Source organism: Typopeltis vanoorti, chromosome 21, assembly GCF_054136105.1.
Source record: "Typopeltis vanoorti isolate ZY-2024b chromosome 21, IOZ_Tvanoo_1.0, whole genome shotgun sequence".
NCBI classification, from domain to species: Eukaryota; Metazoa; Arthropoda; class Arachnida; order Uropygi; family Thelyphonidae; genus Typopeltis; species Typopeltis vanoorti.
This window is the reverse complement of record NC_143569.1, coordinates 45055607-45080872: the sequence shown is the minus strand read 5'-3', so window position 1 is coordinate 45080872 and position 25266 is coordinate 45055607. Positions and strand designations below refer to the sequence as shown.

Sequence of the window (25266 nt, the reverse complement as noted above, 5' to 3'; positions counted from 1 at the left end):
AAGAAAGAAAGTTAAACTTCTTCTAGAGTAAGTAATGTTTTTCACTTTGAACTGATGTACACCTTGTCCTTTTTTTTGTGCCGATGAATGCATAAAAGGAGCCCTTAACTGTCAGATGCTACCTCGTAAATAAAACTACCTAAGACCTTTTTTGAGATGGTTTTATTTATAAGATTGATCGTGTTATTGTCAGAAACTTAGGAAGGGTATGTTCAAGGTGATGATGTGGGAAAAATGGTTGGTAAACAAAAATCTGTTTTTTAGTAAATATATAGAGACACCTGTAAAAATATGAAGCATCTCGTTCGCTAGATGTCGCTATAATAGAGGTTTTATATCTTCCAGGCTGTCAACTGGCGTCGTCCGAGTTATAAAACCGATCTTTTTTTTTTTTTGGTACACACCAAGTTTTCCAACTAGACCATATATCCATTCAAAACACTGAATAATACGAGCTAACTGAGTGAAAATTACCAAATAAATGGCTTTATTTATTTCATAAATAACGACGTACATTCAATCACATTAAATCACGAAATTTTATCCAAACTGTCCGGAAAAAAATACTTTAAAGGCACAGTGAAATTTATTGAATTTAAAAGAACATTTCCACTCTTATTTGATTTTTATTTCGATGTTAACGTTTATACCACTAAAAACGCAAATATGTCGTGATTTCAAAATGTATGTTTTAAAGTTAAAATTCAAAATCTAAAGTTAAAGACTCAAAAAGAAAGTTAAAGATTCTAAAGTTAAAGATACTATAGTTGAAGAATCAAAACTTTATGTTTTCGACAGAAGCAGTGGAATAATGGATGCTAATTCATTTGGGGCAGTCTACACTTTAGATATCGCTAATAATAGAGGTTTTAGATCTTCAACTGGCGTCGTAGGAGTTATAAAACCGATCGGTACAAAAACCAATAAAAAATCAAACGTTTATCAATTAGCCGAATGTTCTGAACAGAGTAAAGAGTTTTAGGGAGACGTTTATCTGAATACTATGCAAATCCAAACTAAGACTGTGAAGCAAATTTATTATGTCTGTAAACTTCATGCACTGCAGTCCGGTCTGCATGTCATGTGTCAAGAAAGAGGCCGAGAGGAATAATGCAGTCACCTATGTGTGAGAATCACTACTTTAGTTGAAAACCCAGAAATAAAGCAATGCTTGAATGATAAAAGAACGAAAAGAATATTGTGTAAAAAACCCACTAGAAGTGAATGTTAGTGAATGAAGAGATATCTGTTCTCTGAGGATTTGGTCATTGCTAAAAGGTAAGCAGAAGCGAAGGTGGCTTCTGTTTTATAAGAAACAAGAAAAGATTGCGTTTAAAGTAATTCGAATTGATTCAAGTCTCTTTCCCCATTGGAGGATGACACTTATATGAATATTTAAGGGAGACTGTAGATATTTTTGAAGCCTTGAATGCAGTAGCTGTAAAATGAAAGGAAGAATGAAGTACGTACTGTCATCAGAGAAACTATTAAGCAGGATTTAGGGTCGGCGAGAGAAAGTCGTTGAGGTGCGGAAGGAAAAAAGGAAGTGAAAAGATGGAGTCTAGAGGAAATTACTGCATTAGCAGGAAAGTTTAAATAGAAAAAATCTGTGCAGGAAAATTAATCAACTGAAGAAAGGAAAAAGATAGGAGAAAATCAACAGAACAAGATTTTACTTCCAGAGGAGATCAGATGCTTTCTAAATGTCGAGAACAATAACATGAGATTCGTCTGGTCTTTTTATGACACGCGCTGCGAAAATTAACATGGGAAGAAATACTCTTTTAGATAGAGAGAGCATAATTTTTAATAGCCATTGATTAATTTTTCATGTCTGTTAAACCCATGAAAGTTTTGTTTGTAAACCTATAAGTGCATCTGCACCATGTGTGGACTAATTTTTCTTTTCTATTTTTATTACGTTTATATATTTTTGCATTTTTGTTTATTTTTTCCCGTAATCTGGAACGTTTTATCTAGAAACAAACATTGAATTTCATATCTATGACGGGATTCAAACCTGCGGATTCGAATTTTGGGTTCCAATTGACAACATTCAGGTAATTTGTCTACAAGATACGTATTTGAAGCTGAATTTGTTCGAACACTAGTTAGGGTAAAGCGCATTTTAAGCTTATGTCAATAATTTATTTGTAACTCAATGAATGCTAATAATTTTATTCTTCAAGCGCTGTATATTAGAGAGAGAGAGAGAGAGAGAGAGAGAGAGAGAGAGAGAGAGAGAGAGAGAGAGAGGTACTATTTATCTAATTTCTTAGCTTAGAAAACATATCTCAACTTCCAATACACTGCATTTTTTATTAATTACTTACTGTAGGATGTGCTGAAATTGAGATCAGTTTTAAACTGAATATTAAATTTTAATGAAAACGATACAAATTTGAAAAGAAAAAAAAACATAATGTGGTTACATAGAGAACATATAAATGTAAATGAACTTTTTACGTGACTACCATCCAAAGTATTTATATTTAAAAAATTTTATTTAATTAATTTTGTGGTTTATTATAGTTTTTATATCGTTTTCATTTTTTACGCAAATGAGTTATTCTACTCTAGAGGCAAAAATAATGGAAGCCACTTAAGTCTCCAATAAGCAATAAACAAACAGAGACCTGGGGATAATTATGTTAACCTGAAGTCTCTGGTTGTTCACTCTGAGACCTGAGGATAATAGTTATCTTCAAGTCGACGATGTAGATGATGAATTTCTTCTCCTACCTAATGACAATCAGATTTCAGGATTCAACACCTCCGGCTACTTGTTCATTAAAGAGTGAGTGAATGCAGATTTTAATTATTTAACAAACCGAAGTAGCTCAGAATTACTTATGTGTAAGAATAACCTAACCGAAAACGAACGGCTGAAAACTTATTGAAAAGGACAAACTAAAAACTTAGAAAACAAAGATTATAAGTGACTTTGTTAATTTGTGTAGAATTATATCTGAAAAATGTAAACAATTATCATCAATACCGCCAACATCCTCAACAAATGAAAAAGTAAACTCAATATTTATTCATTTCAATTCAATTTCAATTCAGTTTGATTTATCACAAATTCAGTTTAATTCATTATACTTGATTTCAGTTCCATACAAATTGATTCTATAGAATGTTTTGGTTTGCTATCAAGTTTGTTTCATTTTATTTTATTTTTTCTTAATCAAATATTTTTCTCATAAAGAAATGTATGACTTTTCTAGTAAAGCAGTTTTGGCAGTTAATTTCTATTCTTTTGCAGTTTCTGAGTCTACGGAATGGTGGAAAGAGTGGAAAATTCATCGTCGACCGAATATCGGCATGTGCACGGAAATCGACAGCTATGAGTGCTTCGAAGACAAAAGTGGATGCATTCCGATTGAAGGCCAGTGTGATGGCGTACCGGATTGTCTTGGAGGTGAGGACGAAATCGTCGCAGTGTGCGGTAAGTGGATTCTAAACATTGTTCTTTCTTAACCAACTCTAAATGTAGTTTAGGTGAAGTTTAGGATAAATAGGATAAAATTGTGGAATATTTACATTTGTAAACCATCTCCTTACAGCGTCTCTCTTTCTCTCTCAGGTATTGAACGAACGGAACAGTAACAGACTATCTGCTTATCATTCTTCCATTTTTTATTCTCAGGAGGGAAGATTTATAAATAATTTTTTTCATTTGTTTTAATGTGGTCAATGTGGTTTAAAGAATAGTAGCTACTAATAGGAAACTTTAATCCTTAAAACAACACTTTTGAAAATAAAGGCAGAGTGTTTTGATAGAGTCATTCCTCTCTCAATTCGTTCATTACGTTACTAGAATTGAGCTGAGCTAAGGAGGATAACAAAAGTAGATCTATTGCAATATAGATGGAGTTGGCTATAAATACATTTTTTTTGCACCCTTGGACTGAGTTGATCAATGAGTCCTTTCTCTTTTTTGATGTTTCCCAAATACCTGTAAGAGGTCATGACCTTCTATTTGAGCACTCACAGAAATATCTATCTTAAAAGGATGATAAATGAGTAGTCTACAACTGTGCAACCGTTCAATTTTTACGATGATGTTTCCTATTCATAGAGAGAGAGAGAGAGAGAGAGAGAATAACTGGTTGATATATAATTTTTACACCCCCTTTACTTCCGTCTAACGTCACTATCTCTTCTCCTAACACTAAACCCTTTTCTTAATGCTTATGTTTACTGCCGTGAAGATTGAGCTTTTTTAAAACTTCACTGTCTACTTTTTATTTAATTAAAGGAGTATAATCCTTACGACCGCGTGGCTTTCATACCACTCCGTTATCTCTAGACCAGGCATTAACAGTGTTATCTGCATTGTATTTCCATAACAATAGTCGGTTTATTTCAAATATCCTTTTTCAATCAGTTATTGAAAACTTCATTTTAATTCATTTCAATATATTCTTGCTTTCCTGCTGATTATAATAGTCCAGAAATTGGAAACTGTCACTTATTTTCTATACTTGAGATGCACAGTTTATGAAATAAACCAAAACTGTCTTCTGATTAAAATGCATTCATTTGTATCTAATATGATTTTTTATTATTTGCTCAAGGAAACTATATCTTAATAAGATTATTTATTCAATTTGATTTATTTATTTAAAAGTGGTATATTATTTCTTAGGAAGTCATGAAAATAAGAGAATGCAATGTAACTAATTAAACATTTTCTTTGTATGTACTTCTAAATTACACTATATCTAAAACACCTTATACATAATACAATAATCTTTAAATAAAATTACGTTATCCTCGTATTAACATTTTTGGGATTTTCAATGGAAGTACTCAGTGAATTCGATGATGTGATTTGATTGAAATATAGAGGTAAGACTTTGATTTAGTTGCAATTTAGAAATTGTCCTGATTTCTTAAAAGAAAATACGTCATTGGACTTTAACGGTAGCTATCGCAGAAAAGCTAACTTGTGGAAAACTTTTCCAGTTGCATTCGATACAAAGGAGTGCATTTTGATTGAGATTCACGCAGCGATAAGTGAGGTTTCGCTACTAAATTTTCAGATTTAGTAATTGACCAACCCCGAATCAAAACCTACTAGTCGTAACTATGACTGACATAGATACCGACGCCCTGATAGAAACACTAGACAAAGGTCTGGCTCTAAGCCTACTCAAAAAATTACTAAAAACATTTGAAGTGGAATGGCCAGGTTATTTGAACCTGTACTCCACAACGAGAGATCATTCTGCTAATACAGAGGAAATATTGAATTTGGTGGTCTCCAATCCCCCCCCCCTGGATCAAGGAGAGTCCCACCCGCGGAAAAAACGCAAAACTCAGTCGACAGAACCACATACAGATGAAGGTATGGAGGAAGATGGACACAACTCTGACCCTCCTACCTCCACTAAAGAGAAATTGCCTTCAATTATCTTAAGAGAAAAGAATAGGTGGACAGAACTACGGGCCACTATGACTAGTCAACAGATAGCATACTCTACTGCAAAGAATTTAGACGATGGTATTAAAATCCAACCTGCAACTATAATGGACTTCCGTAGACTCACAAAGGAGCTAGACAATAAAGGTGTACAATATCATACCTTCACTCTTGACTCCGAGAGGAACCTGAAAGTGGTCCTCCGTGGAGTATCAGAGCACATTCAAACAGAAGACATAGCCGCTGATCTTTGCTACCAAGACCTACCCCCCATCGAGGTCAGCAGAATGACCAGAGCAGACAAAAGTCCGATGCCACTCGTCTTAGTAGAGATTCACCAGGCATATAAAAACATATATGACCTAACTTCAATTTGTGGGCTAAAAATCAGCCCAGAACCGCTAAGGAAAAGAACCTCATCAGGACAGTGCCACAGGTGCCAAAATGCCAAAAATATGGTCATGCTCAGAGATTGTGTAAAGCGGAATACAAATGTTTAAAATGCGGAGAGAGAGCCACCCCACATATACCTGCACTAAGCCAAAATCCACCCTGGCTAAATGTGTAAACTGTGGGCGTCCGCATCCAGCAAACTACAAAGGATGTATACAACACCCAAAAAACAGACGATCTGCTTCCTCTACTCTACAAAAACCAGCAGCAGTAGCTCCAACTCCTCAACCCTCCAGAGGTCGACAAAACACGATACAAAACCAAATGCCGCAACCAGAAGCCCGGATCGAAGCAAACCTCAATCGGCAGACAAAGTCCTATGCAGAAGTAGTCCGCTCAACAAAGACCACTCAGGAGCAATACAACCCAAATTTAGCAGCAGTCATCACAAACTCCCTTGCAAATATGCTGCAAGATTTCAGCAAATCTAACCCCACATCGGACTCCAGAAAAAGATTTCTGCAAGAAACCCAATCCATCCTAGTAGCTCTCATAAATGCATAAAAATAAAAGCACTCCAGTTTCCCTACAGATCATTGCTTGGAACGCTAATGGACTTAAAAACAAGATTCTGGAACTCCAAGAGTTTGCACAGAGATACAACCCAGACATCATCTTAATAAACGAATCCCACTTAAGACCAGCAGACAACCCCAAAGTTAGAGGATACCTTCTCCACAGAAATGACAGAATAAACTACAGAGGAGGAGGCACCGCAATTTTCATAAAAAACACATCGATCACCACTCTGTAACTAGCCCCTCAACCAAAAATCTAGAGCTCACAGGAATAGTAGTACCCACTACCTCAACTGGGAAACTAACACTTTATGCAGCTTACAACCCTCCATCAAAGAATCTATTATATTCAGATCTAGATGCCGTCCTAGGCAATAATGATCAAGTCTTCATTGCCGGTGATCTAAACGCGAAACACCCGTCATGGAACAGTAAAACTACAAACAGAAATGGCTACACACTCTTTAGCTACTCCAGTTCAAATTATGCAGTGGTGGCAGGCCCTGCAGAACCAACCCATCATAGTACGTATGGCACAGCTGACATACTTGATATTGCTATATTACAAAATATTAAGCTACAGTATAGCCTAGTCTCTTTAAACGAGCTGACATTTGATCATAACCCAATCCTGCTCCAGCTGGGAAAGCAAGAACAACTGCTGCCTCCTCCCCACTCCTTTATCTTATGGAAAAAACTTCCAGAAGTACTATCAGAACATATTGGACCTGTCCCTCACATCAGCTCCATAAAAGAAATTGAAAATGCTGTCAAACGTCTGACTCAGCAAATCACCTCAGCCATAAAGGTTGTCACCTCTACCAAAACCACTTTTAAGCCAAACCGACTTCCAGAAGACATCATGGATCTAATTAGGAACAAAAACAAAGCAAGGAAAAGGTACCACAACGCCTGTGCACCTCAGGATAAGGGGATTCTCAACAAACTGAACAATGAAGTTAGAGAAGCACTTAAAGCTTATAGGAACAAAACTTGGGAAACCAAACTAGCCTCTGTATCACCCGGCGATCACTCCATCTGGAACATATTAAGAAGTCTGAGAAACAAAAGCAAATCTCCTCCCCTACTCAAGTCAGATACGGGACTAGTACACACGGACGCAGAAAAAGCTGAAGAGATAGCAAAGAACCTAGAAAAACAGTGTAGCCCTACATATGACAACTTGGACTTCAAACATGTCTATAAAATCCACCTCCATGTCAGACATGCACTAAAAGTCACCGATACCTGCAACAACATACCTCCAAACACCTCACCAGCGGAAATCTATGAAATTCTAAAGAAGCTAAAGAATAAAAAAGCCCCTGGCCCAGATGGCATAACAAATAGAGTAATAAAACTGCTGCCCCGAAGAGCTGTTGTACATCTCACCACCATAATCAACGCCATGTTCCGATTTAACTATTTCCCCAGCTATTGGAAAGTCGCAGATGTAGTCCCAGTGCATAAACCAGGTAAAGATCCACACCTGCCTGAAAGCTATCGACCCATCAGCCTAATCTCAAACTTAGGTAAAATTGCTGAAAAAATCATTCTCTCTAAACTCCACGCCTCAGTAAATGAGTTAAATATCATTCCTAAGGAACAATTTGGATTCAGACAACATCACAGTACTACTCAACAAATTTATAGGATAATTGAGTATATCACCACTGGATACAATTGGCACCAGCACACTGGAGCAGTCTTCCTTGACATAGCGAAAGCTTTTGACAAAATATGGCACTTGGGATTACTACACAAACTCATCTCAGCAGGCATACCATCAAGTATCGTCCACCTAATTAAATCTTACCTCCAGGACAGACACATACAAGTCAAAATAAATGGTACAGTTTCAAGTCAGCGACGGATCTCTGCGGGAGTTTCTCAAGGTTCCCTATTGGCTCCGATCTTATTCTCAATATATATGGCAGACATCCCGCATAACCCAATGTCATCCATCTTAGCACTTTATGCGGACGACACAGCAGTTCTTGCCAGATCTCTACGACCTCATCTTTTCACTAAAAAGATGCAAGAAAACCTGCTACAACTAGAACATTGGTTCTCCAAATGGAGATTACAAGTGAATCCCCAGAAGAGTGTAGCAATACTTTTCACCAGAAGAATAGCAACTCCCATGGGGGACCTTTATCTTTTCAACACCAAAATCCCCGGGCAAACAGAAACAAAATATCTTGGAATAATTTTGGACAAAAGATTAACGTTCAACCCACACACCAAAGCCTTATGTACGAAAGCATCTAAAACTATTGCACAACTTTACCCTCTAATAAATAGAAAAAGTAGACTGAATACCAGAATCAAAGTGCTCCTCTACCTGCTGACGATCCGCCCCATGATGACATATGCCTCTCTCTCCAGCCTGGAGCCACACATCCAACTCCAACATCCTCAGACTGCAGAGAGTGCAAAATAGGTGTTTACGCATGATATTGGACGCACCGTGGTTTGTAAGGAACGTGCAACTGCATAGAGATACAAACATCCCTTACATCTACTCCTTCCTATTAACTACAGCAGAAAAAATTTTCTCAAAGATCTCTACACACCCCAACGATCTAGTTAAACAAGCAGCAAAAACTATGAAGAGACTGACCTCTTCAAATACAAGAGGCCAAAAGCCATCCTAAATACTTGCAACAATGACTAATCTCCGTGCGCCCCAGGGCGAGCTCTCAGCTCATAAATCTTTCCTTCACTTCATCCTCCTTATCAGACAACGGAGAATAAAAGCATCTTGCTTCACCCTTCTGGCCAATGATGTTATGTTATGTTAAGATTTCTGAAATAGTATTACAATCAGTTATAGGAATCAAAATACGTATACAGTATATGAAATGTTTGGAAAAAACAAAATGTGATTTCTTCCTTTATACAAGAACATCTTGCGTGTAGAATTTATTGACATTTTTCTTTCACTCAAGATTTGTTCATTTACTTGCCATAAATATTACATGATGCAGCCTCTGCAACAAAACACTTTCGCATTCAGAGAGAGATATGTTCTTTTGTTCAGAAATGCAAGAAAGCTGAATCCACAATTGCGAAAGAAAGCCTAGTAGCCGGAACGTCACGGATGTTTCATTATGTATTTGTATAAAGAAGAAACTAAGTTAACTCTTAGATGTTTTTATACATGTCATACAACTCCTTCGAAGTTTGCAGTAACAGAATTAATTAAAACGAATCTTGAAATACTCACCCGAGTCTAGATGATTGAAACCGTTAGCTTCCAGAAAATGCAAAATCTCAATATAAATGACTACCAGAAACAAATCTGACAAAAGAAGCCATTTGTAATAGTATATCAAACATTATTTTATTTTTGAATCAATAGATAAAAAAGGTTAGAATAAAAAATTACTTTTTAAAAATTTAAATATATTGTTACACCTTTAAGTTATTTCTAACAGTTTTATATGAAATACTGAAAAAAAAAGAAGGAATATAAAGGATTTAAAGGATTGATTCATTCAATCCAATATCCTTGGAGGGTAATGGATGGCAATGCTGTAGCTAATGAAGTTCTAACTGAGGCTCGGCTATTGCTGTTACTCTCCTGCCATGATCAGAGCTTTAATTGCTTAATAACACCTTATTCCTACACTGTCCTCTACAGATAACGGGGAAGATGAAAAGCATTCTTGCTTCGCCCCTTTAAGCCAGTCCTTATAAGGACTTTAAGGAATGTAAAGTACTTTTTAGGACTTCCAGGGTAACATATGGCAATGCGGTAGCCAATGAAGTTTTAACTGAGGCTCGGCTATTGCTGTTACTTAGCCATGACTAGAGCCTTTTAGCTCAATAACACCCCATCCACACAGATTTTCTTCATTCAGATGATGGGATAAAGAGTCAAGGACTCAGTCCATCGCCCAGTTCTTTTAAGTTTAAGTTAAGGAAAGTTGTAATAGCTAATGCAACTTTAATAGGCTATATTATATTATACAGTACTCATTTTGTAGAGGATTATTCTCATGCACTGAACTAGGATAGGTGTGTGAGCATATTAATCTCAATATCGTGAGAATAACCGAGCACCAGTCACACAACACTTATCTGCAAACCCTTAGGAATTTATCAAATAAAGTCGATTTATCACACAACAGTTTTATAACGTAAGACAACTGCTGATCATACATGAACGTTTTCATACATCGCAATGATATTTCATGTTAGCGAATCAAGTAGCTCGTTTTCGTATTATGTTCAACATGCTGAACTGAGCAGAAATGGGTTGTACTACACGTAAACTCGAATATTTTACCAAAAAACTGAAAGCATCATATTTTATTTCGGCGTTATCTTCAAGAATTAAATAAGAAACTATCGCTCGTGCGATACGGACAGCTGTTGCCTTGTTAATGGGTATCTAATAATATGAATAAAAAATCTTTATCCTAATGCGCATCTTTTACGTAGTAAAGTCACATCGTAAAAGCTACGAATTGTTTGGAAAAAATTTACACAGCATAAATAGATTTTTATTTATTTTTTTCCACGGTTATATTGGATAACAACGAGTAGAATTTCAATTGAGATACGTTGAAAAGCAACTACTTTAATCTTCAAATACGGCTAATATACATCTAAATGAGAATTAAATGCCCAATACAATAGATTCCTCAATAACTACGCATCGTAAATACGCGATAAGTAATATTCAAATGAAAGAGTTCGTTTGAAAAATTAATTCTATTAACATTCTGTTAAATAATTTGTTCTGTTAACAAAATATTTTTTATGATATTTTATTTGATCTACTACTCAACAGGCACACAATATCAAATACTTGTGCATCTAAAAACACGGGTTGCGAATACATCACTTCATCCCCGTTTTATGACCTGCTCAGTGGGTTCGCCATAATCCAGTACTTTCGAGATGGCATCATCATTTAGATGGTCTCTGGGGTTGCCATTCGAAGACTTGAAGCCGGCAGTAGCAAGAGAGAAGGCGACAGGTTAGTTTAATGTATCACGAAGCGTAGTTTCGGCACTTCGAATGTAGTTTTCAGGAAAGAAGAACCATTACAATAAGATCTGGAAGGTCGGTGAGGACTAACCCGAAAAGACCGCTATTTGGCTTTAACAACAAGACAGAACCCTACAATGTTTCTCTGTGGTGACAAATGAAAACATTTCCAACTGGGATTTGTTAAATAGGCCAGTTCAAGTGGACTCTATGCAAGAAAATCAATGGTTTGTATCCTATTAACCCCAAAGCTTGTCGAAACGTACCATGAACAAGTTGCTTAGCTTGCACCCCTGAGAAATGAGGTATTCTGTTCTCTGATGAGTCGCTTTAATATACTAACGGATTTTTGACATTGTTTGATCTGAATAGAATGAAGAATGCTGTACCATTCCTCGACCATCAGAAGCAGAAATAATTACGGTAGGAGTGGTATTCTCGTATAGGAGAGAATAATGACCAATGGCCACACTCCTTTTAATGTTTCTGATAGGGATACTGTGACTGCGCAGGGGTACCGAGAATAGGTCGTCGAACCCTATATTCAACTTTTTTCATGATGACAATGCAACTGCCCATAGAGCTCGAATTGTGGAGGAGAATCTTAAAACTGAAATTCAATGACTACCGTGGCTAGTGCGAACAATAGTCTTAAATTCCAATGAACACGTCTGAAATGCCCTTGGGCATCGCTTCGGTCACTTGCTAAAATATGCTGTTGTTGAAAAATAAGATTCCTTGCCACATAACCACATAGACACCGTTATATCGAGCATGGTCCGCCACTGCCAACCGTTAGAGGAGGGGAGGGGGAGTATACGACGTACTAATGTTATGGCCATATTTTCCAGCACATAATGTCGGCTAATGTAATTTTTTTTTTTTGGTAATTCATACATCTTATGTAGTTTCGCTTATTCCAGTTTATCGCTGTTAAACAGAAACAATAAAAAATATATAAATAATAATATCCATACAAAAATCCACCAAACACACTTCAATCTTCTCTTCACCAACACTCGTGGTCGAAACATCAACATCAATGGCGTGCACCTGGACTTTCGTACTTCCTTTTCTCACTGAGTTTGGGATTTATATCGAGCGCTATCTATATCAGCTTCTCAGAATACACTACAAGATTCCATCAGTCACTTCAATGGTGCAGGCATTGAAGTGACTTTCGCTCAAATCTTTCGCTCAAATTTCTAAATATTCCTATCATTCTTTTTGTTATTCTTAAAGCCTGGTATTCTGCATTCTTGTTTAACAAGTGAGGTTATCTGATCTTTCTTAGGAATATTAAAACTTATATTTCCGAGTGGCCTTCTTTTCTGAATTTCACTGACCCATCTGGAAGAGAGGTCAAAGTTATGCTGGAAGAGAACTTACAAGCTATCAACTGACGCCATTGCTCACTTAATTTCCAGAATACCAGATATAACACTTTTAACCTTACTTATCCTGTCCACCTTTTCACAGATATATCATGGATGTATCCCATTCGTCCTGGTAAGCAGATAATTATTCTATCCAAAGTTTCTTTATTTCAGGAATGCTTATTCTCTAGTAATTCCAAACCACGTATTATTTGGCACTAAATGGTGCACTATGGATAGCCTATGTCGTTTACGCTATTTTGTGTATGGTCGGATTATTGTTTCCATTCTTTGACAATTCTGATACACTTTCTAGCGAGTTACAGAACTGTATTATCTTGGAATAAAGGCATAAGCATTGAGTTCGAATTCAATTCAAATTTCCTACCCATAGTCAATTTCATTCTGCGAAAATCTTTAAGATAGTGCAAGAAATTTAGCATACGAGAAGTGGCCTTTAACAAGAATTCCACCTTTACACCAAAGTGTGGAAAAGTGTACCTTTAGTGGACACTAAAGGTAAACTTTAGTGTCCACTAAAGTCTACAACAGCTGCAAGAAGCTATTATGAATCGAAATCTGACATTGCAATTGCATAAAAGGACTTCTAGGGCCAACAGCATTTAGGCACAGCTTGCGTTTTTATGTCTGCACTCCTCCAATATCCAGATAATACTGTAGTAAAATTACCAAAAGACAAATTTGACATACTGGCTTCATTCTTGTCCTCCAAATCTAGTATAGACGACTAGGTATCATCGATGATTCTAACCAGTCCATAAGCGCCCATGACCTTCCAAGTATCCTTGGATTTTGTAACAATAATTGTAGTAAATGGTGGTTAGCTCTATGCCTATAAATATACTTTGTATGTAAAGTGTGTGGGTTCTCCTGGTTACGGGATGGAAAACCCACCCAGGTTTCCGAGAGAATAAAAACCTCTGCCACCTACATATGAGACCAGCTAACTTACCTTCCTAAACAACCCAAAATTTAAACTCGAACTTTTGAATTCGAAGGACATCATCGAATCCTACTGAACTAGGGAGGCTCAGATGACGAGACAAATTACCTCTTAAATACAAAATTAATGACGGAAAATCTCACGTAAAAAGATTTTTTTAAATGTATTTATTTATTTATTTTTATTTTATAATAGTTTTACTAAGAATTAAATTACCTCTTATTCAACCAAGATTGGTGTACTGCGTGCACTTCTGATCTTTCCCCTCAGGACAATCAAATCTTGTCGAAACTTATAATGTTTTGAACTCTTTTTCAACAAAATAAACGTCTGTATATCATCTCTACATTTTTCATGTCCATACAGCATTGAAAGGAACACCTTTCCACTATAAAAATGCAGCAGATCTTCTAACTCACATCACCCAAGAATTTCTTCTCTTGTTTACAACATGTTATAGTAAATGATGTGTTTTCTTTAACTATCCTCGGCATGTAGGAGTATTCCAAGGTTCTGTTCTCTTTTTTAACAGCCTTCTTTTCCTGATGTACATAAGTGACCTCTTCCTCATCTTAAATTCTATCCGTAGCATTGATGGTGACAGTCTCAGTGTACTCGCCATTTCTTCTCTTCATTCGATAAACTTTGTAGTACTTATATTTTATATTAATCCCACACAAGAAAGATTGGCAAACTCATAGCACTTCAGAAAAGTGAAGAGATAATACCGAGCGATCAGCTCAGAGAAAGATTCTCCATGAAAATATCTTTAAAAGAGCCAAAAACAGAAGAGCTATAAGAAAGCGATACACCAAATATAAATGATTATCATTTATGTTGAATTTTTCAACATAAATGATAATCATTTATATTTCAATCGCTAAAATATACGCGATATACGAGAATTAGTTACCTGAGCCATAATGTTGTTGCAATACTTCATTAGAGCTAACACTAGCGCTTACAAACACTAACTTTATGAGAGCTAACACTACCACATGTCTCTTGCACAGATAAGTATCAATATTCTAATATCGAAATGTTTACTGCCGCATTTATACAAACCTTCAGGAAATGAATCTCAGTGTTCCCGCGCATACATGGAAAGAGTGCCTAAAGCAATCATCTTCCAACAGCGAGGGATTCGATTACATCAAAGACCACGAACATTTGCGTGTTGTGAGCATCGCTAATAATGGGTTCTCAAGAGGACAGGAAGTTGCTAAAAGCCAGATCACTGTTTCCGTGATATTTGTCTTCTTTTTCGCAGAAAAGAAAACACCTATAAAGATTGAGAAGAAAAGGAACATCTTATTGAAACAGTTTCAGAGAAAATAAACACTGTTTAGCCCGATATTATAGATTCTAATATATATAAAGAAGAATAAAATCAGATAGATCAAAGTTGGTATTGAAAAATTCAAGCGATGAACGCGATCATCTATTGAATTTCTAATATATTTTGTTTTCTAGAATCATTATTCAGGATAAACTTTTATAACTTTCTAAGTTAAAAGTTTCTAATCAGTCTGTACAGATTTTTTTAAAAATTTAATTCAATTTGATTTTTTCCAATGTATGCTATTAAAAGTGAAAAGAACAAAATGATGAATGGGAAGATTTTTTAATGATTATTTTTGCTACAATCATGGTCAGAAGAAAATTAATAGTAATTATTATTTTTTGTATTCCAACATGGAATGTTTGAAGCCACTTCGGACTTCCAATTATGAGGATTTTGGTCTCACATCAAGAGATGAACTTCATCTGTCAAGTAAAACCATTTAAATGAATGAAATTTACGTGGGTATATTATTGTACACTCGTAATGTGAGCAGGGGAAGGAAAACAGAAATTGAGGAGCAGTGAGTCGTAGTTTTTAGAAATGCATATATACATGGAGGTAATTTCAAACGAAAAAATTATGATTATTTTCAGCTTTTCAAAAAGTTAAGACTGTGATTTCCCATATGCCAAAAGAAGGACCCGGTTTAGCATTGCAAGAAATCAGAAAAGATGAATGATTTCCTGAACTGTGCTTTTTTAAAATACTTTTTCACCCTTAAAGTACAACTAAAGAAGTTTCCTTTGAGTACTCCTTGAAATGGAGTAGTTATTTGTTCTCTTTATTTTTTTAGTACTCCCTTTTAAACTACATCCGGGATGCCTGACTTAGTCCAGATTGCAAATTGGAAAGACTGGGGTTTGGGGTTACAGGTTTAGAAGATATTTAATATAAAATCTTAGAAATTTAACAATTCTAAGATTCTCCCACTCTAGAATGTTAAAGCATTATTTACAGAAAATTAACAGATCAATTCTAATTGTTGAGAATATAATTTGTAATTAGGAATTTGCTAAATTTTAAATTTAAAATAATTATGAATTATTTATTTTTAAACTTAAAATGAAATTTGAATCATTACAATTTAAATAGATTCTTATATACAAAAAAGTGTCTTGTTGAAGATAGATTCCGAAAAGAAAGAACTTCTTAGGCTATAATGGTAAATAATTTTATTTATGAATTTGGAATAATCCCATTATTCTCTTCATCTTTTTCTACTGTAAAAGTACGTTGGTAGGAACTATCAAAATCGTTAACGCTTAACAACAATCATTAGAATTGCACATGCAAAATAGCATTAATAAATAGCTATTTGTATATATATAAAGTGGCATTATTAATAAAATTAGCTATCATTAATAAGTCACTGAAAAATATTAAAAATCATTGTAAAACTATACTAATGAAGAGCTACACATGTTAGTCGATTTTAACAAAGCTCTTTGATTGAAAAGACTTGGGTTCGAGGATCGTTTTGGATGCCATCACCTTTATTAGTGATTTTCAAGGAACTTCACTTTAGCATATTTTATACCGAGTTAGGTGGTTTTTCCTGTAGGAAACCCGTGAATTCGTGGATTATTATTATAATTATTACGCATATAAGGAAATAAATAAAGAAAAAAACAAATAACTAATAAAAGTGAACATCAGTGCTCCTGGACTGAAACGTTCATGTATTTTTACTGTGGCGAAGGTTGTAAGCTCATTAACCAATTTTGAACTTGTTTTGGTTTGCAATTCAATTATCTGGCTATAAAATGGAAATGGATTTTTAATATCTGATTGTTATTTGCAATATAAATGCTTAACCTTCTTCTCCAATTATACGTTCATGAAACTAATAATCATTACGAAATAACAACCATTTCATAAAATATGTGACAACTCATTTCATGAAATACACTAAAGTATACACTAAAGTAGTACGAGATTTTTTTAAGAACTGTATACTCATTAAATTTAACCAAATAGAGCGAAAAGGTATATATATATATAAATTATATATAAATTATACTGATCAAATTGTTCTAAAATGTAATATATTTATAAATTATTTTTAAAATAAAAAGGTGTTTTAATAAATTTAGTTTTTGTAATTTAAATTCATAAATAATCTATAATTTTAAAAGTTAAGATATATTATTATAAATAATTGTAATAAACGTAATATGATTTTATATCCATTTTCCTACCAGGAACAAAAATATTATGAAAATAGGATAATTTACCGAAAGTCTAATAAAGTTTTTAATTCATTCTGATTGATTATAAAACACTAGAAATAAACCGAACAGCATTTAATATAGCTATATTAAATGCGGTTCGGTTAATATAATAAACACGTGCTTTAATTATGTCTTTTTGTCTCTAAAAGTTTATAAAGTTTCTTAACGCTTCACTTTTCCTCGTAAATTCATGAATTAATAAACTTTTCTTGATAGTTATAACAAATAATTTTCATCCTACAAAATTTGATGTCGCCTCATGCAACTTGACGTCATCAAACATTGAAGGCTGCTTCTTTGGAAGAAATGAGGAGTCTGTTCGCAGTTTACCTAGTGGTGCGAGCATAGAAAATGACCAAGAGGCGAATAGTTGAGATTCGTGTCATACGAGTAAGGGAAATGATGCGGCATGGAAAATCAATATGTTTTCAAACAAGGTTAAACGTTTAGCTGACTGTGGTGAAAGTAGAAAGCATTTGCAGTTATATTTGATTCAAAACTTTTTTAACTTTCAGATTCCGGAAGTACATTTGTAAATGTCATTAATATTCATCGTCAGAGAAATCGTTTGCTGAGATGCAAAAGTTATTATGTTATTCCACCCGTGCATACACAATAGAGGAATAAGCATTAATTTAATTATTTCTGGTCTTTTCATATATATATATATATATATATATATATGTGTGTGTGTGTGTGTGTGTGTGTGTGTGTGTGTGTGTGTGTGTGTGTGTGTGTGGAAAGGTTTTTTAACTTGGGTATATTATGTATTCAAGATACCAAGTAATTTTATATAAACTTGGTTTTTAATCCTATTTCCCAAGTAAGCAAAAGGACAAGAAAGTCAAGTTTGCGCGTGCACGTAGTGCAAGTCCAAGGCAACTCTTGGTAGTGCCAGTTCGAGGCAACTCGTGGTAAAGGTGGGTAAAGCTCTGATCACTTTCCTTAGTATTTTTCTCTTAATGTAAATCACATCCCCTTGCGTAGATATATGATGCTAAACTTTAAAGGCAATGGTCACTATCTATGCCGGTTTCGACCTTTATTGAGGTCTCGTCAGTGGGATCCAGATCTGAAAATGCTAAGGTTGAAGTAATGCAGAGCTCATTGTGAATTTTTCCTAAACAAGTTGCCGCAAGGTGCTTTAACCTTTACCACGAGTTGCCTCGACTTGCGCTACCAAGAGTTGCCGTGAACTTGCACTACGTGCAGGCGCAAACTTGATTTTTCTTGTCTGTTTGCTTATATATATATATATAAAGTCGTGGAACAAAATATTGTTAGGACTAGCGTCACGTATCTGGTATCTGTTAGATGCTTAATAGGAGGTGTTTAATTGTAATATATAATTATAAGATCACCATTACATATCCTGAGTCTCCATAGATTAGTCCCCTTTGACGATGCCCTTCTCTGGTAAAATATGGGGTAGAATCCCAACTAGGTATCGTTATGTTGGGTTATTTTAAATCGCGGCCGAAATAACTAAGGCTATGAAGCCAGTGTCATAACCATTCATTGTGTGTACTTTTGGTCTGTTAATCACGATAAATAACTACGTTTCTGATAGATAAACCCAGCTATCGAGAATCTGCTTACCCATCATCAGTTGAAAAATTCAGTGCTAGACGGAATACGAGCCGAAATTTTTCTGACTAGGACATAAATAGCCTTTATAAAGGTGTTTTCATCTGAAACTAAGTTAGCCTGTCTCATATGGAGATGGAAAGCATCTTCAGAAGCTCTTTATAATCCTTATAATCCAGGCAAATAAATCAGAAGCTCACATGCAATTAATAAATAAACTAGCCTCGCAGTCTTGGCTGGTTTAGCTGCTGCTTAACGTAAATCCAAACCCTGAGTTTTGGGATAATTTAGTTGCTCAGGAGCACTACAAATCTTGATTGTCGTGATCACAGTTCTGTCTGTTTGAGTACTACCCCTTAGTCACTTTAAACAGATCCATTACAGTATTTTTGTCTTCCTTTTTTTTCTCGTTTGTCTGTTTGTTGATTTGAGAGAAGAATAACTGAAATTTCCAGACAGGTGTGTGTGTGTGGGGGGGTATATTAAACGAATCTGTTATGCATATTCTTTGGAAGGCACTCTCATTCCTTTGAAGAGCCAAATATTCTTCTCGTACTGTGACATGGGAGAAAGGAAACTCAGAAAATGGTTTCTTATCTTCGCGATAGTAAACATTGGACTCATATGCTAGCGCATTGATGCAGACAAAATGCATTTTTTTTGGTTATTTCTGCAATTTTATATATTTTTAAGGTTGGCGTGTCTCCAGTGAAAATATAGTTGAAATTTCAAGGGGAGAACTACATACCGAGAATCGCATGACCTATCAACTATCCTACGGGAATCCCATTGTAAATATAGTAGCAAGGAGCAACCTCCCGTTTCCCCCTCCCCAGACCATCACCACTGAATTTTATCTACAAGACAAGGAATATCGCAGTAATCCTAAAATATCAAGTCTTCTTATCTTTTGACTTCTCCCTTATTTCTGCTCTGTTTCTCAATTTCTCTGTGTGACATCTGATAAGGAAGATGCAGAGCAGAAGTTTTTCTTTGCTGTTTGGAATTCGAAACACAGAGAATGGTCATTGTTCCATTAGATAGGGGCGGGGGAAGGTTTAATGTTAAATTTCTGTTTCAACTTTCATACTTTTTTATTACCTTCTTTTATTATCTTCTTGAAACGAATGCCACGTGCTGTTTATGTACTTTCCACCACTTTGTTTCCCAGTTAACTTTCCATCTTGTGTGATATTCAGAACTCTTTCCTTTCGTTGGAGACTGACGTATAAGCCTTTAATGACCTAATTTTTTAGAAGGTTTTACCTTTACCTCTATACGTTTGTCTGACAACTATCTCACTGTGTGCGTTATGTGAGTCGAAGATTTGTCCAAAGATTATTTTCGCTAAAATTTTAATATTTTAATCGTTATGATATGCAAATTATTATAATAAATAAAACACGTTCATTTGGTAACATGAATATATACTGATGACCTAGTTAATCTAAAGGGGGGGGGGGGGAGGGTTCTCTCCGTTCTCCGACCAGTAGAGTGTGAGATTCATTTCACATTGATAGGCATTGATATTAGTGAAATCCTATAAATAGTAAATGATTTTTATCTCTTGGCATGCCACCACCCTGCTTACTGAAGCTTGAAATAAATTCTATGTTTGGTCTTCAGAGCATAGGTTCGAAATATTCTAATCCTTAGCCCATCCACAGTATTAACACGATTCTTTTTCGAAGCTGAGAGTCACAAAAAAAGACAATGGACAAATTCGAGTGATAACTGCTATCGCCCTCTAGTGTTCTCAGTCCAAACTAATACAGTTTTGTGAAATAGTGTGAATTCTGCGGTCGATTTTTTATTAGTTATCCAATTTTTGAATTATTTCTTTTTCTTTATTATATTTTAGGATGTCTTCCTCATGAATTTTACTGTAACGGAACTTGCATAGATCTCATCAAGAGATGTGATAGGCACCAAGATTGTCCGGATAACAGCGACGAAGAAAACTGTGGTAAGTTAATGTTATTTTCTGGAAAGAAAATTAAAAGTATATATATATATATATATATATATATATAATATTCATCAAAATTTGATTTGCTTCCTCAGTCTTAAGAAAAGGCTGGTTATATTCCACTAATTCGAGCCCTACCCAAGGGCCTATGAGTTGTGGAAATACTTTCTAAAAATGAAAGCTGTGCCGAACAAAGCGGCCGTTTGCAGCTGCCCAATTTTTAATCCATCTAACTCTAGTGCTTCTAGATGTTTTTTTTCAATGTTTTAGGGATGGTGCCTAAAGCACCTATTATTATGGGAACAACTTTCGTTTTCTTTTGCCAGATTCGTTCAGCTTCGATTTGCAAATCGCGATATTTTGTGTAATTTTTTCATTTTCTTTGTCGTCAATCCGACTATCTCCTGGTACTGATATTTCAATAAACTAAACACCCTTGTTTTCACGTATGTGTGTGTGTGTGTGTGTGTGTGTGTGTGTGTGTGTGTGTGTGTGTGTGTGTGTGTGTGTGTGTGTGTGTGTGTGTGTGTGTGTGTGTGTGTGTGTGTGTGTGTGTGTGTGTGTGTGTGTGTGTGTGTGATTATTATTAAAATATAAAAAAATTATTAGCTAACCAAACAAACATATACCTGGTAAAAATTATGTTTCTTATGTCTCTTGACTTGATATAACATTTTATATAATATATAGTAATATAAAATCATTGAGGTATGCGATTAAAACCAATGATTGCCATGCTAATAAACAATAATTTCATAAAATGAGTCAGCCTCTTAACATTTTCAGAAATACGGTATTTTGCATCAAAAAAGGTCAATGTAATAAGGCCCATCATTAAAACTAACTTGCATCACTGATTACCGGCAGCGGCTTAAATCTCTGACAGGATATTAGCGAATTGTTTCAAACAATAACACACAACGCTGATGACACTTGTTTACAGAAGTATTTGGAGAGGGGGAGTTTTTGGAAAATTTTAAATAATGTAATATTTCATAATAGACTCTTTGGTAAACTATGTAAACATACTCATAACATGCAACGGATTCTTGGTGAGACCTGACATTAAATCAGAACTGTTTCGCTTCTTTAGGTGTAAACTCCTTTCATTATTTTCTTAGTATCCGATGTTTAAGTTATAACTTAAATCAGTATACCATTAAGCTATTTTCGATAGTAATACAACTACCTGTACATTATTTAATTGTCCGGAAATCTGGTTCTGAAGTGAAACAGAAGTTACTTACAACAGATTCTTCGTAAAAGAATTATTATTTCAATAGATACATCAATAAATCTTTATTTACAGCAAACTAAACTTCATGCATGTAATATCCTTTTTTCTTTCTTTCGTTTCGCTAAAATTAAGAACCAAAAGTCTTCATTTCGGTGATAAAAAATTATATAAATGAAGTGGATATTAAATTAAATCCAGCATTATTTCAAACCGAAAGTTTCGTATGAAATTTGACCAGAGAGCTTACGGGAATACACTCGCTGGCATTTACGGGTTGCCCTAGCGTTCACCTTATAGAAAACATGATCGCTTGCCAAAGCGTCCACATAAGGTTTCACTGGCCTGACAGCTGTTTCGAACTTGTTGGTTCTCCTCAGAGTCCAGGCAGTATTCACTAAAACAAAGAGCTAAAATACTTCATTTTGACGATGCAAAATTATATCAATCAAGTGGATTTTTTAAAATCCAGCATTATTTCAAAGCTGAAATAAGGTCCGCGCTAGGGCAGGTCGTAAATGCCGTCGGGTGTATTCCCGTAAGCTCTCTGGTCAAATTTCCTACGAAAATTTCATAGGTTTTGCATTTGGCTTTGAAATAATGTTGGATTTAATATCCACTTGATTGGTATAATTTCTTTCTATCTTTTCTTTTCTTTTTTTTTTTTTAAGTGGTGTCTTTTCAGGTTAATTTTGTTACCAACGTGGAAGCTTCACGTTAAGTATAAAGAATCTTCTCATGAAAACAATATTAAATGTGCATATCATATACAATGAGAAATTTTTCTTTGTTTTTTTTTCTAGTCGGATCTACCAGGACCTAATTTCGCACGGAATGCCCGTATGAAGATGGAAATTCTCAGACATATTCAAACATGAATTTTTCAAAGACCCCAGTAAATCAATTTCCACTGCAGAGTAGAGCTTACCTGCAATACGATACAAGTATTGTGAATAAACACTTCTCTAATCCACAAACGCTTACACTTCCCAATTAAATATTAGAAACATCAAATATGAAAAATAAAATTTATTTACCTCCATTTTGTAAATATAACTTTATTGCTGCGCATAGACGAGGACCTGTAGCCTCCGTATGAAATCTGCTGATTCCAAATTACTGGAAAAACTCATCGTGCCCAACCTTACGACCGCCACAAGGAGGCATTCCTAGTATTGCAGTAAGCATACTACTAATTTCCAAATATTGCAGGTCCATCCCTGATTTGAATTGAACTACGAAAGATCTAAAATTTCCGCCACTAGGATGATTTGATGCTGTTACTTTTCTTCAATTGATATCGAATGGAATAGTAATCGTGAAGACATCAGTATGTTTTCTTTATAATTTTCTCATGATCATATTACATCATGCATTATAACACAATTTATAATTCATTTCTATAATAATTATAAAAATATATTTAGGGATTTCGAGCATTGAAGTATTGATATATTCTTGCCCAAACTCTTCTCTTCGATGCCTTCAGTTGAATTGTTCCATTTGTCGTCTCTCTTTGCTGGTGACGTCAATTACGAGTCTATTATTGCTGCTTTTAAAGGCGAAATCCCAGAGGTGTTATCCAGTAATAACCTTGCAGTATTTATTTTTTACTGTTAGTTGTTTTCAGTTAGTATTGTTCAATAGCGTTATTTTTAGAAATTCAAAGATTAGCAAAAATGTCTACATTTCAACAATCGTTGTTCTTAAAAGAACTGGGAGATGGACTGAGTCCTTGACTCTTTATCCCGTCATCTGAATGAATGAAATCTGTGTGGATGGGGTGTTATTGAGCTAAAAGCTCTGATCATGGCTGGGTAACGGCATTAGCAGAGCCTCAGTTAAAACTTCATTGGCTATAGCATTGCCATTCGTTACCCTGGAAGTCCTAAAAAGGACTCCCAACAATCATTGCTGTAAAATAAATATTATTTCAATAAGCATCATTATAAATAAATTTTGGTGTAAAGTATAATATTAAAATTTTTATCAAAATTTAAAAACAATATAATCTTACTAGTAAATATTGGGTACAAATAAATAAATATAGCAAGATTTCAATAAATAAATTTTAAAAGAGGTATACCGTGAGTAGACATATGATACAAAATTAATAAAGGAAAAAACTCACGTACAAAGATTATTTAATAGTATAATTTTCGCCTGTGTGTCACAGGCATCTTCAGTACATTGAGCTCAAATTAAACAATAACTGACAATTTCAAAAAGCGCCACCTAAGTAGCTGGTGTAAGATAACTAAAAAGGTCAATAAATTGCCTATAAAAAATTAATCAATACAATAAAAAGTTAGGAAAGATTAGCTGAATTATCAAGTACTATCTCCCATAAAGGGGATAGACATAAACCATCAGATCTGTTTAAGTTAGGCGAGTGAAGTAAAGTTTCACATGTTTGTTTCTTTATAAAGCCGTTCCATGAGGAACCGACTTTTGTGAAGAACTCTTGTCTTTTTCCAATGAACTCTATGTCTAGTGAAGATGGCATGTTCTGCAAGTCCAGACTTTTCAGGTTTAAAGTATTCAATATAAGATTGGTGTTCTTCTAGCCGAATAGAGGCAGATCTTCCCGTTTGTCCGAAATAAGATAATCCACAAGAGCACGGAATCTGGTAGACACCTGGATGATTAAGATGTGGAAGCTTGTCCTTATGAGAAGTGAGAAAGGTGGAGATTTTTTCTTGTATTGTGAAGTATTTAGTACAGTAAGTTAGCAATGGCAGTTGTGACGGCGGTTACGCCTAGCTAATCGTCCTCTTATAAATACAATTCACTTATTTGTGTGTTTCTTTTAAAAACCTCAGTCACTTCTGTTCTATTGAATCTTGCGGTTTCAGGATTCCAGAATTCAACTCACTGACTAAAGATACTCGCGAGCTACATTAAAAACGTCTTCATCACTAAAGATAAACTACTCTCAAAATTTCGAAAAAATCTGAAATCCCCACTGCTCACTTTTTTTCTGAAATTTTCTTGAAAAAAAAATTCCAAAAATCAACTCGATGAAAGTCCTTAAAAGGACTGGCTAGATGGGGGCGAAGCAAGAATGCTTTTCATATTTCCCGTTGTCTGTAGAGGACAGTGAAGAACAGGGTGTTATGGAGCTATATAAATAAAGCTCTTATCATGGCAGGAGGATAAC

General features: G+C 35.0%; 1 protein-coding gene across 1 annotated transcript in view; it reads left to right on the top strand.

Annotated features, from left to right (window-relative positions):
• Positions 1–3210: 3210 nt before the first annotated feature.
• The window catches only part of LOC150094815 (G protein-coupled receptor GRL101-like), a 149867-nt gene continuing 127811 nt past the window's right edge, over positions 3211–25266 (top strand). Inside the window, exons 1-2 of the mRNA XM_090411668.1 lie at positions 3211–3448; positions 20765–20869. Coding sequence (XP_090267794.1) covers positions 3211–3448; positions 20765–20869 — 343 coding nt within the window. The remainder of the gene's footprint in view (positions 3449–20764; positions 20870–25266) is intronic.